Source organism: Leptonychotes weddellii, chromosome 9 (genome assembly GCF_054177405.1).
Source record: "Leptonychotes weddellii isolate Sample4059 chromosome 9, ASM5417740v2, whole genome shotgun sequence".
NCBI lineage: Eukaryota > Metazoa > Chordata > Mammalia > Carnivora > Phocidae > Leptonychotes > Leptonychotes weddellii.
This window is the reverse complement of record NC_138377.1, coordinates 73,380,977-73,398,064: the sequence shown is the minus strand read 5'-3', so window position 1 is coordinate 73,398,064 and position 17,088 is coordinate 73,380,977. Positions and strand designations below refer to the sequence as shown.

The following is a 17,088-nucleotide window of genomic DNA, read 5'->3' as shown; positions in this document are numbered from 1 at the left end:
TTAAGTCCACACACCAACTTACCTAACTCAGCGTTTCCTCGTTTATTCCGTTAACACCAGTGGTAATCTCATGGACTCCACCACAGTCTTTGCTTATTATTTTCCCCAGAATCAAACCTCCCTTGTGGGGTTTGCTCTATGCCTCCCAGAGTTAAGGTTTATTCGCCCAAATGAGCAGGATGACTGTATTTTCCTATGGTCAAGGGACAGGTAACTGGGGAATCCCTAGCTATCTAACTAGGCGCAAGTTTGGAGAGTTTGACCACCAGTCAACTCCAGCCCCAACCCTGGCCTCAGGGACAGGAGTAACAGGAAAAGATGGGGGTGCCTGGGTGGCTCAGTCAGTTTAGCATCTGCCTTTGGCTCAGGTCATGATCTCAGGGTCCTGGGATTGAGCCCCACATCGGGCTCCCTGCTCAGTGGGGAGTCTGCTTCTCCCTCTCTCTCTGCCCCTCCCCCTGCTCATGCTTGCTCTCTCTCACTCTCTCTCTTTCTCGTTCTCAAATAAAAAAATAAAAAATAAAATCTTAAAAAAAAAAAGGAAAAAACAGGAAAAGATGGTACTAGCCACCCCCCATGCCCCCCCCGAAAAAAAAAACCCATAAAGGAAATGGCTACAATCCCCATGTGGCTATCTATCTCTTTTTATTCTGGGGACTAGGTCAGGAAGGGGGGGGTCAAGGGAATAGGAGAAACTAAAGATACCACTTCACTCTGCCTCTCCAGTCACTTATCAGTATGCACAGACCCCAGCAAGCAGCTCTTTCTGAGTGAGGGCTGCCCCTGGGTGACCACAACCTCACCGAGGCGAGAACCCGAGGCTGGGAAGGCAGGGAGATTAGCTGCAGAAAGCACAGACTGAGGCTGCTTTCTCTCAAGTCTGCCGGCCTGCGTCACAGCCTCTCATTAAGCATCCACTTGACGCCGGCGAAGTGAAACAGCACAGACCTGGCACCAGAAAGAACAAATGTGGCACCCACTGCTCCTTTTAAGGACTGACTCGAAGAGCAGCAGGCCCCGGGGCAGGAGGTGAGGCAAACACATCAGTACCTTTGTGGGAGGGGAGAGTGGACTCTTGCAGGCCTGCGTCCTTCTTAACGAGCTCTCCGGGGCGAGTTCTCCCGGCACCTTCAAAAATAACGAAGAACGCAGGCTTTTTTCCCTTTTTCTTACAAACTCTGGGGATACGGTGTTTCCTTTCTCCCCAGCAGGGCAGCTGGCTTCAACCAAGAAGAAAGGCCAAAAGTCACCTTGTAGCCATCTGTCAAAACAGAAATACCTAAACCCTAAGTTCCAGAATCAGAGGGAGAGTCTGGGCCAGTGGTTCTCAGATTTTACTGTCAGAATCACCTGGAAGGCTAGTTAAAACACAAAGTTGGGCTCCACCCTCTGAAGCTCTCATTCATTTGGTCTGGGAGGGGGCCTAAGACATGGCATTTCTAACAAGTTCCGAGGTGATGCTGACGCGGATGCTCTGGGCGCGGGGTGTAACGTCTACCACCTGCCCCTTCACGTCTCTTTCCAGGCATCATTTTGCCCAAAGGGATGGACACTCACTTGAAACTCTATTACCTCCTACGTATACATGGTACTTTTAGTCCCCAGATCTCCAAGCCCTGTCACATCGATTCCCTCCAGTTGCTCTCATGAATTCCCATTGGGTTAGGAGGAAAAGCAGGGCCAAGGCCCTAACCAGGGTCATTACCAAGTCTGCAAGTTTCCTATTTTCCAGTTCAGCATCCCTTCCTAGAGCCCACGGCCTGCACCCCAGCCCCGGGTCCTCGTGAAGCCGTGAGCTGGCCATGCACACAGAGGCTGACTGCCGTGACGCAATCCTGCCCAGACTACCAGCAGGGAGCTGAGAGGGGCCTCCAGGTCACAAGCTGGGCAGAGACCTGGGCTCATGAATCTGAACACAGAGGGAGCAGAGAGAGGTAGATTTAAAAGGAATGCCTTGGTAATCAACGGAATTGTTTTCCTGGACAAGTCGGTTTGGGGGCTTTTGAGGCCTTACTTGACACACTGTAGGCACTAAGTAAATAGTTCTTGGATTAATTGTAGTGGTTCGTGGAAAATATTCTAAGGCAAGTTAGAATCATATTGCTGTTTAACTGAAAAGCTACTGTAAAAGCAGATTCTCGAATTTAAGGAAACAGGGCTGTAACAAAGGTAGATTCTTGTTGGCATGACTGTAAATTTCTTGAGGGTGAGAATTTTGTGGGAATTTTCTGGTCCCTTATATTAACAAATATTTATAGAATATACGGAAACTCGTCTTGCCCAGGTGCTCCTTACTAACCAGGTGGCTCATGTACACAGTGTAGGACTTGGAGCCACGGCTTTTTCTGCACTGAGGGTAGAGAGCTTGGTAGAGTCTGGGTGTGTGGTTAAAGGGAAAAAAAAGTTTTGTGTTTTTTAAATTAGCTGCTGGAGGGAACAAAGAGTCTAACACAGGTTTTCTGGCAGCAGAAACCCACAAGCTATGTCAGCAAGTAAAACAGATGTGACCAAAAACTGTCGAGAAAGCAGGTATTTTTATAGCTCAGCATTGGGCCATAGGGTCAGGACAGAGGGGACAACGAACGGGCCACGTACTCTATGTTGCCCCCATTAAGCACTGCATGGGATAGAGCTGTGGACTTCTGGTGCCTGGAAAGAGCAGGCAGGCCAGGCCCAACTCCTTCACCCTGGAAACAGAGACTGTGGGCAGAATGGCTGGTGCAGCTGCGGTCTGCAGGGCTTCTCTTTAGCCGTCTACTCCCCTGAACCAGACTGTGGGCTGTGGATGTGGGAACACAAATGGATTACAACAGTGACACCACAGTGATACTAGGGCCACTTCTATCTAACACAATGATCAACCAGATGACCAACAACCTCTGAGCACCTACTGCTATGTGCCAGGCACCGAGCTTAGTGCTGGTCCCGTGAAACAAGCAAAGCTATTGGGGTCCACCCCCCCTCCACTGAGGGAGACAAAAAAAAAAGTATACAGCTGTGGCCCTTTTGTTATTGCACTGCAATTCCAGAAATACCTCCATTCTCTGCAGACAGGAAGGGGAGGACAATTATTACCCTTTTTAAATAGCTGTGGTAGCCCTAAAGCTCGGGACCTGACCTTTCGGTTCCCCTTAAAGAAACATGTAGAAACAAGTAGATGCTCTCCGCTCAGCATTTCAAAACAGGATATAAATACTCAACTGAAGAACATGGTATCTTAGAATTCCCTGGTGAAAACTGAAAAACAAGGTAGACAGAAAATCTTCCCAAGCTGTGGTCTCATACTGTGCAGAAATCTAGAGCTGTTAGGAAGAAAACTATTTCTTCTGCTTCAAACTTCAGAGAAACACTTCTCTGCACCTCAGCATCACTGGGGAAAGAAAGGATTCCAACACAAACTCAGTCTAAACAGCTTAGCAAACTCCTGATCCTTCACCCTCCGAAACTTCACTTTCAAGAGAGGATGATCTCCTCAGGCCGCCAGGGAGTAAATGCACACGGGGACTTCTAATAGAAGTAAACACCTGGAAATTATCCTGGCTGTCCAGGGGCAAAGCAGTTAAAGGAAAGTAACCCTTCTGCACAGACCTCTCCTTCCTGATGGGCAATTTTGCAGCTCAGGTCTAACCCGTGAAAATAAAGCTGTTCCAACCACGTCTCCCCACCAACCCGAACCTGTCCTGGCCAGCAGGCCCTTGCCGCACACACTGCCGTATGTGTCCAGTGTGTGAAGCCGTGTGCGACTGCAAAAGCCACATGTCACCATCTACACAAAGGGGGGGTGACCAGAAGAACCCTGGAAACTCTCTCACTTCCCTTCTGCTCTGCCTTACCAAGCCCTCTCACAGAAAGCCATTGTGTAGGCTGAAGAGGGAAATAAAAGAAGGGCGGACTTTTTCCAGGCTCCCCTGCAGACTACGAGCTGATGTAAAAGCACAGAAGCTACCCCCCAACAGCTCTGGAGAAGTGCAGGCCTCAGGGGGCCCCACCGACACTGGCTTCTCACTCCACTTTGTACTGGGCAGCATTGTCTGATAATGAGCTCAGCTCAACTGTGTGCCATGTATTTTGCAGCACAACTAATCCCTCATATTTTCCTTTTCACCCACATGCCTTTTATTGTTTGCTTTAGGGGGAGAAAAAGCCTCACCTTTGAAGCAACCTACACCTCCTCTCAGCCATTTGGCTCTCTCACCTGCTCCCCTGTAGACAAAGCTCTGACCAGCCACTGAGGATGCATCAGCGCGTCCCTCCCCGTGCTAGGGCTTCTTGAACTAAGCAGGGGCCGGTGGCTTAACGGTGGGAAGAGTGATGCTATCAGGTGGCTCATCCTCACCCCAGCTCTGAGCCAGCTCGGTGTTTGTAAGAACTCTTTTTTTGGGGGCGGCGTGTAATAATTTAATATGTATACTCACTGGTCCCTTAGCGTCCTCAGCTAGGCATCTGCTCAGAGTCCTTTAAATGCAGAACCTTTTAAACGTTTTTAAAGGTTGGTAAAAGGTCGCTGAGCTAGCTATCACTGTTCATCTGACCCCATGACTGCTTCCCGACTAAGATGCATTCCTGCTACCCTTCACTAATCAATTCAGTCAAGCCATCAGGCACAGAGAACATCAGGGCAATTGCTTTTTCCTCCTACACCTATTCATCAACATCCATCCACCACCTCTCGGACCGGCTCTTCTTCCAACCTCTACTCCTTCCCCAAGGGGTACGAAAAAGAAATGGTCAACTTACACAGGCTTATGTAGAGTTCTTAGAATGTATTTTTGTTCACCTGAAAAATAAAACTTTTAAAAAATATACAGGACTTTTTGAGGACAGGTATATCTTAAATGGCTGAATTATAAATAATGTCTCTGGTCATGTTCACAGCTGGAGCTGCAGCTAATGTCCCAATTCCAGTGCAGGCTTTAGAGTCAGGAGGCCAGCAGCTGGACCTACGAGTGGTCTCTCTAGACTCTTTGATCCATCCCAAAGTGGATTCAGCAGTCCAGAATGCAGGGATGGGGACAGGGGACTGGATTCCCAGATGTCCTCCTGCAAGTTCAAAGGATTCTTGGAATAAGAGATCAATTTACAAATTATTAAAATATAGGACTAAAAATTCACACAATAAATATAAATTACAGGCTATTATTGAAGTTATAAAGTGGCATTTTATGTTTCTTCCCCACCCCCAGACCCCCACCAAAAATTTAAAAAGGCCTCAAAGGCTTCCTAATGACCAAAGTCACATCAGCTGCTCAGAAATCTCCAGCCAAGACACCTTGGGGGTGCTCCCAGCCTGCTCCTAGGCTATGACAGCTCAGCTGCTGTTACCTTGCCCACAACAGAACATGGCTTAAAGCAAGACTTGCTGTCCTGTAAACTTCGATCAGAGCTAACTAGAGTGTAGGCCAGAAAACTGGAGACAAACTGTTTTAGGACTCAGGTGGATAAGTTTTTGTCTTTTTTTTTTTTTTTTTTTAAAGTGCCTCATTTCCCAAAAAGGAAACACTAAGGGGTTTGATATCTTGTCACTACCCACACTCAATTGCCTAAAAGCAAGTGGCAGAAGGAAATGGAATCCAAATTGAGGATGTGTAATTCTTGCTGTCCCAGAACTATACAGATGTCGCTTCCCTTGGTGTTTCTCATCTCCATCGAAGTATAGGCTGCATATAAGTAGGGTTTATCAGGAGAGGTAAAGACAAACCAATGTAATTTTCCCACGCTGGTCCATTAACTGGCCATCAAAGCACAATCCTGAGCTTGAAGCCCACCTTATAGCCTTTCTGATTCTATAATGCAACTCAAAACCATAAAACGTGCTCAGAGCTCTGGTTTCACAACAGATTTCACCCTAATTGCAGGGCTACACTGTTACTTACAGGCTCAGGAAAGAGGGAAGGCAAGGGTGATTACTGGAACAAGACAAGATCTTGAGGAGGGGAAAATAAAATAAAAACACTTTGAGCCACTCTACTTACAAAAGCTTGCTCTTCCTAAAAGAACTCTGTGAGAAGGCCAAGGATTGAAGCACAGAGGCATTGCTCTTTCCCTTCCTTCTTCCCTGGCCCATATCCAGATACTTAGGGCCACAACAGGAAGCCTCTTCCGTGGGGGCACTAGGGTGGGAAGAGGAGGGGATGAGTTCGTTCTCCACCCTCCCTAAACAGCTTCTACTTCTCCTAAGGTTTTCCACTGTCCTTTCAAGTCTAAGGATGATTATACTCTTTAGGGTCATAAACCTATCTTTCTGAAATAGGGGGAATAGAGTGGGTGATGAAAAACAAAAACAAGAACAAAAAAACCAGTGTTTGTGCCCTTCTGGCTAGCTGCACTTTGGGGGTCAGCAAATAGCCCTTGCATGACCCCATCAGTGGGTAGCTACCCAGGGTTGTGGGAGGATACATATAGTTCTGTGTAATTATAGCTTCTAGTGCATATGTCAACAACTATATACAGGGATCTATAAATTAAATGCATCTGTGGCCACTGCAACTGGGTTGACGTACCTGAGCTCCACTACTTTTGGTGCCCTCCTTTCGAGAGCTTCAGCTTATTAAAGAGCCCCTATAGCTCCCTCCTTCCCCTGAGTCTTGCGGGGAAAGCCCGAGTCACTCCTGCACATAGGATACACCAGAGCTAGCGGCGAAAAAGGGTTCGGAGCTGGGATCTCCCCACCCCTCCCCCCATTCCCTTTATGGCTCAGGGCCCTGGCGCAGCACGGTCCTAGGAAGACCAAACCCCGAGCCCCCGGCGAATCGTGGTCCCTTGGCTGAAGATCGGGCTGCAGGCCACCCGCTCTCGGGGCGAGCTAGTGATCGTTGCGGGGAAGGGAGAGCGTTCATTCCCGTGGGGGTCACTCCCGTGGGCTCCCCGCCCCGTCCTGCTGCAAAGTCCTGCCTCCGGGCTTGGGGAGGGGAGAAAGGTTCCCGGCCGCCCCTGGCGCGGAGGGGTTCAACGACTCCCCGGCGCCGCCGCCGCTTCCTCCTCGTCCTCCTCCGGGCCCCGCGGCCGCTCCAGCGGCCCGGCCAGGGGGCTGTCGGCAGAGGGCTCCGGAGACATGGGCCGCGCCGCCTGCAGCGGGGGCGCGTCGCGCGGTGCCTCGCGGCGGGACGACCCCGTGGCATTGGGCCCCGCCGCCGCTCCCGAAGTCCCGGACGGGCCGGTGGCGTTGGAGCCGCCGGGGGGCGGGCCGGCGGCTCCCCCCGAGGTCCCGGCGCCCACCGGCTGCCAGATGAGGCTGTAGTAGACGGCGAGCACGATGGCGGCCAGCGACACGGAGAGCACGTAGGCGAACACGGTGGCGAGCCGGACCCACTTCTTGTTGGTCTTGGCCGCCATCTTCGCCTTCTTGTCCCCGGTGTAGGTGGCCGGCTTGCCCCGCTCGGCCGGGGCCGCGTCGCGCTCCTTCATGGGGGGGCCCCGGCCTTTGCCCCGGTGCTCCACGGCCCCGGCTGGAGGGGGCCTGGCGGCCTGCGAGGACTGGACAAGGGGCGGCCCGGCGCCCTCCGCTCCCGGCAGCTCCGCGCTCCGCCGCCGCTCCTCACGCCGCCCGCCCGCAGCCCTCCACCGCGTCGCTGCAGCCGCCGCCGGGGCCTGGATCAGTCACTGCCGCCAGCGCCGCCGCCGCCGTCGGCCCGTCAGCTGCTTCCCCGCCGCCGCCACAGCCACAGCCGCCACAGCCGCCCGGCTCCGCGTCCCCATCCGCTGCTGCCGCCGCCTGCCCGGCCGCCGGCCGCCCGGTCTCCAGTGGCCGCGCGGACGGCGCGCTCCGCTCCAGCAGGGCTCCCCCACCTCGCGCGCCGGCAACAGGGGGCGGGGGGAGCGCTGCTGGGGGCTGCCTCTTAAAAGGGCGACGCCGGGGTCCGGAAGTGCTGCGCGGGGAGGCGGGCTTCTGTCGGGCGCCGCGAGCCCCGCCGGGACGCCCCGTTAGGAGAGAGTTAAAGGCGGCTGGTTCTTAAAAGGGCAACGGCGCCGCAGCCCCGGGCGGGCTGGCGCGGCGAGGATGGGAGCCCCGGGCGCTTCTTTAAAAGGGGAACGGCGCCGTTTGGGGCGGAGTGCGGAACTGGAAAAGGGGGCGGGGAGGGGCGGTCTGAGCAAGGAGCTGTCAATTCTGGCGCCTCTACCCTCCGCTCCAGACTGTCTGAAGTGACACGTGGAACAGCAGCAACGGCTGCGGCCCCCAGGCCTCAGTATACCCCCCAAATTGGGGTGATAACACGCTCATGCTCTCGGCTCGCGCCCCGATCCACGTACCTGCAGAGCCGGTCTCCTGGACCCCTTCACTCCTAATGGGCCTGGCCCACATCCCGCACAGGCAGCTAAGGAGCCTGGATCACTCACTGTGGTCACAACTGGTCGTGCCCCCCTTCCCAGCCCCCCCCCTCCGCCCCCGCTCCGGCCCCGGCTGGGCTTTGGGGCTCTGCTGAAAACTTCCCGATTCCCTCCCTTGTTCTCTTAAAGCCCGGGTCACGCTGCGCAGACCTTTTAGTTTCTGGGACAGAACCACGTGCTAAGCTGGGCTCTCCAGACTCGCCTCCCATCTCAGTCCTGAAGTTCGCAACAGGTCCGAGATCCCGCTTTTTGGGGGCTTCGGACTCCCAGCTTTGGGCTTAATTTGGACTCAAGGAGTTGCACTGAACCAGTGGCTCTCAGAAAATTTCCCCTCTCTGATTCCCTCTGGGCCTCAGAGTCTGGGCTGTTGTCCGCCCACCCCCCCATTCCTTTGTGAGGTTTGTCCTCCCTAGGGTCCGGTTGGTGCTAACATCCCCTCACCAAGCTTGGAGTCTCAGTAGCCACTTTCCCCTGTGGCTTCTGTCAATGGACTGCAGACAGCCCTCGGCCTTCTGCCCTCCTCTCTCCTGCCTTCTGTTCTCCCCACTCCCTCTGTAGAAGGCTTTCCAGAATTTAGGTTCCCTCCTCCCTGAATTCTACTTCCTGTGTTCCCAGAGCTGGGTGTGCGGGGACTGCCGGGATGTCTTAGTGGGTATGTGAGACTGTGCCTGTGTGATGGTGTGTGGGGACTGTGGTGGTGATGGGATCCTGTGTGTGACACAGCCCCCCTTCATGTGTGAGCCTGACTCCTGGCTCCTGACTCTGAGGGACAGGACCCTCTCTGCCCTTCCCATTTTCCCTCCTCCTCCACAAGAATCTTTGCCTTCCAGACACCTGTCCCTTTATAAGGAAGCTCCTTCCCAGCACTCCTGCCCTGCTATCTCAGCCAAACAGAAGTTGAGGGCTACCAGAGCTGAGGGTGTTGATCAGCTGCTTAAACCACAGGCCTATAACTCAGCCTCTCTCTCTCTCATTCCTGAGATCCAGGTGTGAGTCTGGTCAATTTGATGAGGGAGCAGAAGGCTAGCTGAGGATCAAGCAGAAGCTGGTATCCTACACCCCCCACCCATGCAGTATGTGGGACATTGCGCAGGCACTCCTGGCTTCCCTAAAGGAAAAACAAATGGTTAACTGACAGAGATCACAGTCTTGCAGGACAGGAGTCTCCCTCAGTTTACAAAAGTCTTAGCAATTTACGAGGACAAAGCATTTCTATCAATGGCCTAGCTTCCAGAAGGGAATGTAGATACAATTAAATGTCCTTATAATCTGCAGCCCATTGACAGATACTTGAAGTGGGCAAAGTGTAATGTTTCTCCAGGAAGCTCCCAACTCTCTTACTGTTCATGCCTTACTAGAAGGAAAAACAACCTTAACTTGACAATGGCAAATCAATGGCCTCTGGTATCCTGTGAGTCTTCTTTAACATACAAAAATCCTTTGGAAACCTCACTTTTCCTTACCTCCCCCAACCCCCAAGTATATAATCAGCCACCCCTCACAACCCCGGGGCAGCAGCTCTTTCTGCCCACGGGTCCTGTCCCCGTGCTTCAATAAACCACCATTTTGCACCAAAGAGGTCTCAAGAATTCTTTCTTAGTTGTCGGCTCCGGACTCCACCCCACTGAACCTCACTTATATTCTAAAACTTCATCAAATTGGATGCTATTTCCAGGCATAGCCTAGCTTGCCTTTGTACTTTCTGAGAAATTTTAAGGACATCAGAAATTTGGAATGTTAATTGCCTTTTGTGGGCTACTGGGGAAAAGACAACCACTCCTTCCCCAACCTTGCTCCCAGGTTGTCCAGAGCTCGCCCAGCAGGGTGGCCTGTTGAGTTAAAATCTCTGAATTGTCTCTGGATGTTGTCCTCTCTTCTCTTCCCTGTTTTCTGGTCTTCCAGGCAGAACTGATCAGATCAACAATACCAAGGTGAGTTATTTTGGAAGATTCCAGGTAAGGCCAACCCAAAGCCTCTTTCCATCCTCTTTCTTGAGTGTACTCCATATTTCTTCTGTTGCAAAGTAAAGTTCTTTCTTTCTTTTTTTTTTTAAAGATTTTATTTACTTGTCAGAGAGAGAGACAGGACACAAGCAGGGGGAGAGGCAGGCAGAGGGAGAAGCAGGCTCCCTGCCGAGCAAGGAGCCTGATGTGGGACTCGATCCCAGGACACTGGGATCGTGACCTGAGCCGAAGGCAGCGGCTTAACCGACTGAGCCACCCAGGCGTCTCTAAAGTTCTTTCTTCTTGCTTGGTTCCCAGTGGGGTAGAAAAACAGCATGTCACTCTTTTCTATGCTAAGGAATAAATATACTCAAAGCCCTTATTCAATTCCTCTCACCCTGTTCTTCTCCAAACTAAACAGTGCCAGATTCTTTAACCTGTCATCAATAAGCCCTATTTATTATCTGGATTTACACAGTGTCTTTTAGCCTAGGAACTCAAAATGCTTTCAGATATAATTGAGCCTGATCTCCCTGGTGCCTGAGCCATTAAGAAACCATTAGAGTATTCCTGTTGCAGGCAACTCAGTGGCCCCCTAGTGGCCTGAAAGTGAATATGCTTCTCTAAGTGCCTCTCCCCAACCAAGGAAGGGTAAGCAGTCAGAGAAATCAGAAAATTAAGGCAGCTTGGGGACAGAATGGGTCCCAAGGTCATCTTTTGTTATACCCTCAAGGGCCCTAGAACCTCCTCCACAACATCCCTGTGGAGCCCTCTCCAGCGGCAACTAAGAGAGTATCCATGATGGTGTATTTTATTGTCTGCTCTGTAAGGCAGCCTTTTCAGCTTTAGAAAGTTCTGACCCATTATAACAGTAGCAACATCCTTGCCCTTATTATGTGCTGGCTCCAGATTTGGCCCTTACATTCCTCATCTCACTTGTCTCACAACAATCTAGAAGGTAGTTACTCTTTATCTCCATTTTCGAGATGAAGAAACAGCCTCAAAGAAGTTAAGGAATTTCCTCAAGGTCACATAGCTAGATAGAATTCAAACTTGAGTCTTTCTGACCCTAGGGGGTTCTGATCCCTGCTCTACTCTGCCTTATAGGCAGAGCTGAAATTTGTCTCTGTAGTGAGGGTCCCCTCAGATCAGGGCGGAGGCACTCATTCTTCCAGCTGCCAGGAGCGTTGGGTACTTGATGGCTCACAGCTCCCACTGTCTCTGGGAATTGCTCTCAGGTGCCAAAGGAAGCTGCCTCTCTCTCTCTCTCTCTGTCTCTGTCTCTCCCTCTCTCTCGGCCTACGAGACCAATAAATAAGGGCCAAGTTGCTACAAAACCCAGCCAGAGATGTTCAGGGGCCTGCTAGGGAAGAAGAGGGCTATAAGTGCAAGGAGCTACAAAAGTAGCCAACATGTATTGGTAGGAGTTAGGAGAGGATGTATAGGCTGGATCCACGGGGAGCTGAATCGGAATATTAGGTTAAAAAGAGGAGGGTTTATTGATATGGGAGCGCTCTCAGGTGAAATAGGATTTAATACCCTGACAAGGATCTGGGGTACAGGAGAAAGACAATGGCCAGCCAAGGGAAATGGAAATGCCAGAACTGCCATAGCAAAAGGTAGAAGAAGGCTCAAAAAGCTCAGAGAAGTGAGCCTGCTATTTTCGGTCCTCTATGTAAGGCCAGAAACCCACTTCAGTCCTGCAGGAAGGCCCAGAGGATACTCTGGTTATCAAAGCAAAGAGGAATGCACTGGGAGAAGCTCAGTTTGGCTGTCCTCTGTAGGCCAGGGCCGACGGCAAGAGGCCATTTACAGAACTGGCCCTTTGATAGCGATGGAGATGATAGGACCACGAAATAATAGAAGCCAGAGGTTGGTACAGCTATGGTGATGAGCAGCAAGTTGGACGCAGTGGAGGGTGCTGACAGGAGAACTAGGCAGACAGTGAATAGAACAGAGCAGCCCTAGGGCAAACTAGATGGGCAGCGGGGAACGGTTTTGCTCAACCCATGCCAATGGTTTTCAAACCTTTTGGTCTCAAGATCACTTTACACTCTTGAAAACTGACGTCTCCAAAGCGCTTTTGTTTATATGGGTTATATCTATTGACACTGCCACATTAGAAATAAGACTGAGACATTTATAAAACACTTATCAATTAATTTAAAAAAAATTAGCCCATTATATGTTAACATCCATAGTATATTTTTTATGAAAAGTAACTATATTTATGGAAGAAAGAAAGTTAGTGAAAGAGTGGCTTTTTTCACATTTTTGCAAATCTCTTAAAAGTGGCTTTATAGAAGACAGCTGGATTCTCATATCTGCTTCAATTGGCAATATGTTGTTTTGGTTAAAATATATGAAGAAAATCTGGCCTGACCCAGATATGTAGTTGGGAAAGACAGAAGCATTTTAATAGCCTTTTCACATGATTTGAGACTACACCCAAACTCAACAAGTAGTATTTTCTTAAACGGTGGTTGTAATGTAGAATGTGAAGCTGTATCAATGAATTCAATCACATTAAAGTCTATTAATCTACCCTGCACTGTGAATGGCTCTTCTACCCATGCATAGTTTTATAACATCCTGCTGTGGTCATTTGGAAAAACTGGCTCATCGGATTATAGAGATCTTTCAAATATTGATACAATCCATTTTACAATATTAAAAGTTGTATTTGTTAATATCAGAAAAATTCACTGGGTTCTGTCAAACTCATGATAGTGCATCTAAATTTTCTAAAATTCTAATTTTCACTGAAAAGTTCAAATTTTAAAATTAGTCACAAATAATCTCTGTTGTTTTCCTCAAAGTGACAGGCTTAGTTGGTTTGAATTAGGAAAAACATCTGCCAAATAACCAAGTCTTAATAACCACAGTTTATCTGCCAGCTATTCTTTCAAGTGAAAATGGTGTTCCCTGAGAAAAAATTGTTCAGCTGGTAACTCAGTGGTGTATAAGAGAGACCCATTATACTTCTGTGTGCAGTACAGTACTTTCTATTTAATAACAGAGAATATTTATTTTTATTTTTTCAATAATTTTTTTGGGTTTGTTTTTAAGTAAGCTCCATGCCCAGCGTGGAGTCCCATGTGAGGCTTGAACTCATGACCCTGAGATCAAGACCTGAGCTGAGATCAAGACTGAGCCACCCAGGCGCCCCCTAATAGATTTTTAATTTTTAAGTAATCTCTACACCTAATGTGGGGCTCGAACTCACAACCCCAAGATCAAGAGCTGCACTCCAATCACAGAGAATATTTAAAAGACATGTATTTAAGGGTCATGATTTAATAAAACTTAGCAATTTTTATTGCTTCATTAAGGACATTCTTAAGTGAAACTGACTCTTCTTTCTTTTCTCCTTCCCTTTTTCCCTCCCTCCATACTCTCTTTGTTTCCTTTCTTTCTTCTGTCTGTCAGTCTTCACAATGAACAACCAAAACACCCTGGTGTCACTGCCTTGCTTTGTTAAGGTACCAGAAGGTTCACCCACCACTGGCTTTTGCACCATCAGTGCAAATGTCTAGGCAGTGAAAAAGGCAAATAACATCTTAGTATTATTTTGACCTTCTGAAATCTCTGAAATGGCCTCTGAGACCTCCAAGGATCTGCAGACCACACACAAAATTGCTGAGCTGTACAATGAAAAGAAATCAAGAGTGAAAGGCCAGGAGACTGACGGCCATTGCTCCAGTATAAAGTCACAATACCTTGTCCAGTTTCCAGACCTGATTCAATCTTCAGATCTAGAACCTGTTGCCTGAAGGAGGGGTTATGTCCCTAGGAGGAAGGCTTTTGTAATACCAGGGCCATACAGCAATGATTTCACTAGTCCTTCCCCAAGGGGACCCGTGGCCATTTACTTGGGTAACTGCACACTGGGGAAAGTGAAATGCCCATTTTTTAAATTAAAGATTCTTATTTATTTGAGAGAGAGAGAGAGAGAGAGAGCAGGAGTGGGGGGAGGGTCAGAGGGAGAAGCCGACTCCCCGCCGAGCAGGGAGCCCGACTCGGGATAATGACCTGAGCCAAAGGCAGACGCTTAACTAACTGAGCCACCCAGGCATCCATGACCAAACATTTTAAGGTCATCCAGTGTCTGAATTATATTGATATCTGGGGACCCAAATCATCATCATGGCTCCCTGGAAGAGTGGCCCTGGGTAAAAATACGTATAGGCTCATGGGCTGTACAAATGTCGGTTAGAAGCTTAGAAAAAGTGATATTGGGGAATTGGGAACAAGAAGGTCTTGGGGAGAGGCATGTGGATGTATCTCTGAGAGCGAGCACCAAATGTGAAGATCTATATATTGCATGTTAATGCCCATCTGAGAGCCTCCACCAAGTAGATTGAATGACTTGGCTAGCTGAAGTTTGCCAGCCTCTGTCATCAACCACTCTTGTTGGCCCAATGGGCACATGAACAAACTGGCCATGTTGGCACAGAGGGAGGCTACACATAGGCATATTGTATATGGTGGCAAGGGTGGGTCCAACAGAATGGGCTCCCACTCACCAAGGCTGATCTTACAATTGTTGCTGCCAGATGTTCAACCTGCCAGCAACAGATGGCCAACCAGCCCCTTGGTAACAAGTTGACTACACTGGACCTGTTCTTCTCTGGAAGGGTTGGTGATTAATCTTGACTTAAATCAGCATATATTCTGGATATAGATTTCTCTTTCTTGCTAAAGGCCTCAACCAGCACCATTCCCTGAGGGCTTAAAGAGTATTTCATTTACTGACATGGAACCTTACATAATGTAGTATCAGAGCAAGAGTGGGCAAAAGATCATGGAATCTTCTGGGACTATCATGTACTTTGCCACCCACTTAAGCTGACAGAGTAAAAGAAGAGCCTTTCAAAGGTGCAGCTGAAGGACCATTTTAGAGATGATGGGACACCCTGCACCCTATTCAATAACTATAATATGGTTCTGTTGTCCAATGGGTATGATAGAGAGGTCTAAGGAACAAGGGGTGAAAGGAGGAATAACCCCACTGAACATCACTCCCAGTGACCCTCTTGGGGGAATTTGCAGTTCCTATTCCTACAGTTCGAGGCTCTCTAGGTTTAGAGAATCTGGTTCCCAGATGTAGAACATTTCCACCAAGGGACAGAACAAGAATCCCACAAACTTGAAGTATGGCTGCTTTCTGTCCTTCAAACTCCTTGTGCCAAAAGACGCGTAGGCCAAAAAAAAGGGTGGGGGGAGTCACATCCTCGTAGATGTACTTGACCCTGATCCTTTGGAAGAGAGGTTTGCTGCTACAATGGGTTCAAGGAAGAATATGTTTGGCACCCAGTTCATCCACTAGGTTATTTCTTGGTACACACTTGCCCAATTTTGATAGTAAGTGGACAAATGCAGCAGCCTGGTTTGAGAAGGACTCAACCTTCTCAAAGAGGGTTGAGAAGGTGATTAGAGGCTCATATCCCTTAGGAATGAGGATCTGAGTCATTTCACCAGGTAAGCCAACTCGACCCACAGGCATACAAGTTGACGGTAAAGAGAATCTACAGTGGGTAATGGTTGGGGAGTGGGGGATGCTGAATATCAGTTATGTCACCAAGATAAGCTGTAATAGTGGGGGCTATAGTTCATGCCACTCACCTTCTCATAAGTTTCCCAGGGAAAGCAATCACCAGAATCCTGGAGGAGTGATTCCAGGTAGAGCAAGCTTAGCATATGAAGTAGGTCTGAACTGTGCACGGTAGGTCCTGCTGTGGTCGCTATGGTGCCTTTGGGACATCCTGCCTTTGGGACAAAGAAGCTTATCCCCATGTTGCCAAAAGTGCTGGCCAGTGATGGCTGAGAGATGAGTCTCTCCCCGGGGAATTCCTTAAGCCACCAAAGGGAGGGGCCTTGCCTGACTTCATGAGCCCTTCCTAGGGCTAATCTGGCCAATGTAGGGGTTCAAAGGACCGGTCCTCTTGCCCCAGTTGGGGCCACCTCAACTTGCCTCTGAAGGGTCATCTCAACCCTAAGGTTCCTTGTAGAGGTGTCCTTTGTGGTGACTGCATTGTTGATCATTTTCTACCCGCATCCCCCCAACCCCGTCCTGATTCTTTCCCTCCCTCAGGTGTGCTGTGTTGCTTCTGAGAGCACTTCCCAATAAACTTCCCACAAGCAAATCTCTGTCTCATAATGTTTCATGAAAAGCCTGACCTAAGACTGTCACCTAAGATTTTAACCTTTAGGACCCCAGAGAACAAGCCTAAGCATCTGAAGGTGGACCTCGGGGACCACCAGTGTCTTCCATGCTGCGATTTTCTCTAACAGTCCTCACAGCGTGTTGTGTGCTTCCTACATCCTCGCTGCCCTTCAGCAAATGTTCTCCAGCTTGTGTGTTTCCTCATGATAAAGCACCCTAAACTGAGGTCCCCGAGTATCTCAGTTGTGGTCTGACATGCGTGCCAAGAATGAGAAGGGGCTGAGTCTTTCTTGGTTCTCCAGCCTTGGCTGCACACTGGAACCAAGGGTGAAGCTCTTTAGAAGTCCAAACTCCTCACCTTCCTTCCGTCTCCTCATTCACCCATCCTGGGTCCTGGCTCAGAGGGTCTGGATGCAGCAAGTTTCACAGTGTTCCCAGAGCTTCCCAGGCCATTCTGATTGATATCAAGATGGAGAGTCCCTGGGCTCAGTCCTTCAATTTAGCAGCCTGAGAGTCTGTCCGCTTAGTAAGCAGCCTTTTCACTTGACTCATATGGAGTTGGCTGTCAGCGAAAACCCTCAGTTTTATTCACACATGCTTCTGCTAAAGCCACCGCTTCCCCACCGTGTCCTTGTACACTTGGTACCTTGGAGC

At 49.5% G+C, this 17,088-nt stretch overlaps 1 protein-coding gene across 1 annotated transcript; it reads right to left on the bottom strand.

Moving 5' to 3' along the window:
• Nucleotides 1–628: 628 nt before the first annotated feature.
• INAFM2 (InaF motif containing 2) lies at nt 629–8,317 on the bottom strand. The gene is made up of 2 exons (XM_081830894.1): nt 1,051–8,317; nt 629–948 (listed from the first exon to the last, which is right to left on the bottom strand). The coding sequence occupies exon 1, from the start codon at nt 7,402–7,404 to the stop codon at nt 6,946–6,948; it is 459 nt and encodes a 152-aa protein (XP_081687020.1). The 5' UTR covers nt 7,405–8,317; the 3' UTR covers nt 629–948; nt 1,051–6,945.
• Between the last annotated feature and the right edge of the window lie 8,771 nt (nt 8,318–17,088).